Source organism: Lates calcarifer, linkage group LG20, assembly GCF_001640805.2.
Source record: "Lates calcarifer isolate ASB-BC8 linkage group LG20, TLL_Latcal_v3, whole genome shotgun sequence".
Classification (NCBI taxonomy): domain Eukaryota; kingdom Metazoa; phylum Chordata; class Actinopteri; family Centropomidae; genus Lates; species Lates calcarifer.
Genome location: NC_066852.1, coordinates 17,256,356 through 17,262,355, shown reverse-complemented (window position 1 = coordinate 17,262,355; position 6,000 = coordinate 17,256,356). Strand labels below are relative to the sequence as shown.

General features: G+C 41.4%; 1 protein-coding gene across 1 annotated transcript in view; it reads left to right on the top strand.

The window, feature by feature from the left end:
* The first annotated feature begins 249 nt into the window (after positions 1-249).
* Positions 250-6,000, top strand: part of pdlim4 (PDZ and LIM domain 4) — a 45,084-nt gene continuing 39,333 nt past the window's right edge. The window contains exon 1 of the mRNA XM_018692129.2: positions 250-533. Within this exon, the coding sequence (XP_018547645.1) occupies positions 432-533 (102 nt within the window). The 5' untranslated portion in view covers positions 250-431. The remainder of the gene's footprint in view (positions 534-6,000) is intronic.

Below are 6,000 nucleotides of genomic sequence, written 5' to 3'. Positions count from 1 at the left end.
AGAGCAACAGGTTAAATGCTGAAAGAAAATGAATTAATAAGGGACAAGAGGGTAAACCCGCATACACTCATATACAGTATGCTGAGTCCAAGTATATATATTTATACCTGTATCACTGAACAGAAAGCTAACTATTGTGACTCCCTCCAGCACTGCTCCGTCCCCTCCCACTCCGTACAGGCCCTGGTGAAGGGGGGCAGGACAACCCGTCATCCCACGTCAGAGGCGGCTTCGTTATTTAAACTTGAATCAAGAGAGGAGGAAAGTTTTCACAGTCGGGACAGCGTTGCCTAGCAGCTAGGCAGAGAGGACTCTAACTACTTCACGTTAGCGCTTTCTCTTTGAAAAAAAAAAAAAGTATATCCAGGGACCGCGGACATTTCCCTTCGCACTCTGTCTGTCACCCGTCTTCTCCCCTCTTCGCTGTCTCCATGCCAAACATGCCCCAGACCGTGACACTAAAGGGACCCTCTCCTTGGGGTTTTCGACTGGTGGGAGGACGGGATTTCAGCACACCGCTAACCATCTCCAGGGTAGGTAGTAACTTCGCTGCCTGTCTGTTTGTCTCGACGTGTATTCATTCATTGAGCCGTGCTCAGAGTCGGCTACGCGCCGCCGGAGGGGCTCATCATCAGCACCTCAACTTGCCAACGAAGTTTAGATGATCTTATTCCTGCACACGGAACCGCGATGATTATCCTGATTACAGTCGCTTTAGTGATTTTATAATGATGCCTATGCTAAATGAATTGGAAAGCTGGAGATGAGTCAACCTGGAACTGCAGCCCCAATTAATTAATCTTAAATAAGAGGTCGCCGTCATCCCCTAACAGCAGTCATTATACGTGTATGAACGGGAGCTTAACTCTAAAAGCTGACAGATGGTGCCGTCTAATTCCTGGCAGCTGAAGTTGCCAGTGCAATTTAGTGAGTCATTGCAATTGGCCGACCATCAGTTAAAGGCTCTGAATATCATCAGTGTCAATAGATGTGAGAAGAAAAAACACATCATGGTGATGTTTTTTGAAAGAGTTTTTAATAATTTGAATAAAATGACATCAATATGAGGAGGACATATGGTTTATGTCAAGAAGTTTATCATTGATTTTGAAATGAATAATTGAGATAAAGTATGTAATTTACAGATATTTTTCCAACTGTTGACCATGTGTCAGTAAGTAGCTCCAGATTACAGTTAGACAGGTTCATGCAGATTTTTTAAAACTTTTTCTATATCTGGAAATTGCATCATTATTAATATTATTGTTGAGTATTATTATATGTGTTCTTTTATCATTATTATCACAGTTGATGGTATAAGTAGCAGAAGAAGTGGTAGTGCTATTCTCAAACCTTCATGAACTTTCCTGACCCTCAGAATATGGGTCAGGAGTCAGTGCGCTGGCAGTGGATCTGGCAGTAGCCTATAGTTTATCCCAGCCAGGGTAAACACAGCCCCGGTCCTGCTGCAGGGGCTTACAGAATGGGGAAGAGGGGGGTGGTGGTGGTGGTGGCAGTGGCGGTAGTGGGGAGGCTGCTGACATTTGTTTTTCATCAGAGCTCATTGGTGCTGCTGAGGGATTCCAGGTGTTGTGCTCAGCTGTATCGCCAGCCCCCCTGTCCGACCCTTTAACTACAGGGCCCTAGCACTCGAAAACCAGAGGTGTAATTTTTAGATTTACGGCGGGTGATTAACAACCCTGAGAGAAGCAGACGAACCCCTGAAGGTCACCTGAAGTGCTCTCTGTTTTTAAACCTACATGCTATATCCATAAAAAGAGCCGTGATGCAATGCTTTTGACTCACAGTGTTTGCAGTTGTACATCTGTGGGTTTCTGGACACACTAACTCTGCACCTTTGCTTTTCCAAATCACAGTGCCTGTATCTGTATCTGAATCTTTACACCAAAAAAAAAAACAAAATCCAATATCAATACACTCCACACACTCACACAAATGTCTTGCTTCGGTAGGAGCTCAAATATCATTGTGAACTGTGGACAGATCACTCACTGTGTGCTCGATTTTCATGTTTCAGTTTGTGTGTGTGGAGTAGAGTTTCCAACAGAGACTGTGCCCTATACTAGAATTCATTTGGAAAAAAGAGAAACTCTACCCTATGGCCTCAGCTCTCTTCTGTTTAATGCTTACTTTAAAGTCCAAATGTTGCTTAGTGCAGCCTCAAGGCATCTCAACTTTGGTGATGCATACCATCCTAACTTCTTTAGTAATTAGTACAACAAGCAAGTTGTGGTTTCAATATGACCAATTTCACTATTTCTCAGCAGTTTAATCTGCACATACTTGCACGACTGCCAATATAAAAACCACAGCATGAACAGGGAAGTCTTTTTTTTTTTTTTTTGCATTGTGAACATTGCGTAACTCAGTGATGATGGCAACAGCAAAATGAATTATAGGTTTCACTCTGCAGACAGTTACATAGCAAAGGTGGCAATAAAAATGAGTGCTCACATGGAGAGGCTGCTCGCGAGAATAAATAAGGGAGTTTCGGCTAATTCCAACATCTTGGCTTGAAAATTAGAGAAGGAAACAGCTGTTGAGATGCAAGCATATTTAGCAAAATATGTAATGTCAGAGGCATAAATACACACAGTCTTTTGGCAGTATGTTACAGCATTACACTACCTCTTGAAGACTTTTTTTTTGTTGTTTTCTACCAGCCATTGCAGAGCAGTTCAATATCCAATTGACGTCACATGCTCTGAAACAACAGCTGACAACATGAAATGCATTTTATTGGCAGAACTCGATAATTGTTTTATCCTGGGGTCTTTATATTGTGGTTTATGCGAGTGCAAAAAAACAAAATAAAATTCAATGAGAAGTGATTTTTTTTTTTTTTAAGTAGTGATGGGAAAGGAATCCTCTCACCTCACCTCATGGGAGCTGGTTGCATTCTGAGTTTGAAGCATGATGTGATTCATTGCTGCTGATATGCTGGAGTATTTCCCTAAACTCACTATTCATCATATGGTTGTTGCATTCTTGCCGTACAGTGCATACCCAAGACAGCAATAACAGTGTGTTGAATGGTGACACAGAAAGAGATACATGGAGGGAGATGAAGAGTTGTATTTGTGAGAGCATTTCAGGGAAGGATACTTTATGTCGTACGGGATCCAAACTGCCTCTTTGGGGGGAATTTTAGTATCATGTAAGGTTTGTACAAGCCAGAAGGGTGTAACAGTGTTTGTTGGCTCCGTAAAACTGGTCAATAGAGGAAAAGATAAGGTTTAAACGGAGCCTGAAAGCTTCATTGCTTCTGAGTTTTACAGTATTTTACGCAATCCTTCCAATTATACTTCTACTTCGCATGATTGACAGATCTCCTCCCTTCTTCCTCCATGTCTTTCTACATATATAAAAGCAAATGCAACAAAACACCTGCACTTGAAGACAGTGAAAGTTGTAAATACCAGAAAACAAGCTCTGATGGCAGCAGCTGGTTCTTTGCTCAAGGTGATAATGTTTCAGGATAAGCCCATTAGTCCCCTGCCAGCCCATTAAGACTCTAGCTAGTTAATGGCATGTCTACTTGACTCTGGAAACATTTGCAGTGTGTGTGTGTGTGTGTGTGTGTGTGTGTGTGTGTGTGTGTGTGTGTGTGTGTGCGCATGCAGTGGTAGGTTGTAAACCGACTGGGTGTGCATTGGAGAGAATGAGCGGCAGACAGACAGGAACATATAAAATCACCTATGTAACTGCAGAAGCATTTAGAGAGGATGTGTTAAATATGGCAGCTGTGGCATAAGCCTTTTTGTAAACCAGTGTCCAGGCAGAAGGTGACGCAGAACGCTTGTCAGTTCTGCCAACTGGCAAACAGTCGTCTTCTGGACAGGAATTTACAACTGAGTGTTAGTTAAATAATGACCTGGATCACTGTCCAGCTTCCCCTCTGAGAACTGTATGTTGTACATGCTGTTGTGTGGTCTGTCCTGTTGATGCAAGATAGGAATTGGTCATTGCAGATTTCAGGTAACTCAGTGCATTTAGAGGTTCTGTTTTGCAGGCATTCTTGAGACTGTCTTTATGGTTTGTGGGTTGTTTTTTTTAATTACTTAACACTCATTTTGTGTGTGAAATATTATAGAAAAGTGAAAAAATGTGATGTCTTCAAAGTGCAAACCAACTGTCCAAACAAAAAATATTCAATTACGGTGAGATGAGACAGAGAAAACCAACAAATCCTCATGTTTGAGAAGCTGGAGAAAGTTGGGCATTGTTGCCTGAGAAATGAGTGAAATGATAAATTTGTTATGCATTAATTAATCAAATACCAGATAAAGCTCATAGTATCAGAACTAGTCAGAAACAAAGTCACTGCCCACCACAATAACAGCAGAATGTGAAGCCTTCTTCTTCTGACTCTAACTGTTGACTTATCACACGGACTCACATCATCCCACTGTTTTCTCTGTGGTGTCTTTTGTTTCCATCAAAATGGAACCAAAGTCCAACTTCAGACAGGCTGACAGATTATCAGAGTAGGATAAACTGTCTGTGTGGTCGAATGTTGCTTATGCAACAAAAAGATAGGTTCACATTTTTTTGAATCTGTCTTAAAACAACACTGACGTGCCAGTGTTTAAATTTAAGGGGTTACTGGTCACTGTAATAATTCCTCCTGTTCATACTGGCCCCAAAGAGATGCCTTCTTTTAGTAGTTACATTGCAAGTCATGGGGGAGAGTGATGAAGGGATCACAGCCAGTATGGGCAGGAGTAACAATTACAAAGTCCAAAAACTCTTTGGGTGGACAAATTGGCATGTGAGTATTGTTTCAAGACAGACTTGAAAAATTGTAAACCTGTCTTTTAAGGAAGAAACAAGACATAGAGACAATGTTTCTAGGCATATCATATTGCTCCATGTCCACTGCATGAATTAAGAGCAAGCATAACTTTGATTGCATTAGCAGTCATATGCCCTTTGTACCCTTTAATCTCTCAATGTACATCTGTGTAGCTCCTTGCCACATACCAGAGACAGAACATGTGACCTAAAGCCACATGGGTTGTTTCTCTGACACTGCTGGTCGTTATGGTCAGCTTTAGGCTTTCTCTCTTTTCTCTAGGCTAGAATTATAGATGCTACAAGCTGCATCTCCACAACAAACTGAGCAGAAGATAACAGATGGTGCTCTCTGAGAATTTCCTGTTGTCGGTGAAGATGTGGAGTTCCTGAAACAGTAACATTGGGGGGGGGGGACAATGCGAGTCCTTGGGTTATTGCAGAGTACATCCTGCTCATCTGGTTATCTGATGTATTAAAGTGACTTTCTGTGATTGGTGTCATCATGAGGCTGTCTGAGCAGTGACTTTTAAATGAGCAGATTTCTGGTCTTTTAACATCAAAACTTCAGAAAAATATCACTACAGAATTCAGCAATTTCAGTTTTACAGATGAACCTGTGTCTGTATAAAAGGCTATGGTGAAAACAGGAAGTTCTAGGCTGCAGTTTGACTTTAGATCGCCTCTCAGGTCATGGAGTGAGTTATGAGCTCTCCCTTTCTAACCTCTCATCTTTTCATTGTCTTAGCCAGCTGGTATCACCACAAACATGTTTTTGTTTCGATGTGTTTGCTGTAAGGTTTGCCAAGTATCTAAAACAGGATTCTTGCGATGGCCCTCAGATCATATACAACATGTTGAAGAATCACATGGCCAGAAAGACATATGGGAAACTCTTCAGTGAAAGCTGCTCCTATGTGCAGAATGATCTCATTATGAATCAGATTTATATGGATTTCTGCACACTATTTGATGAGTAATATTGATGAGTGATAACAGTGAGTAATGCCATGGTCTTTCTAGACATGCTCAAATGCATTACAGAGTGCAATTAAGTTTCTCTCCCATTTCCTTGTGTTCTCATTAAAGGCCAACCTCACGTATTTAATCATAAGCCACGGCATTGCTTATTGGTCTTGGCAGATTCCGCCTCCTTTGTTTGAGTGTGATAATCACTCAGTCAGA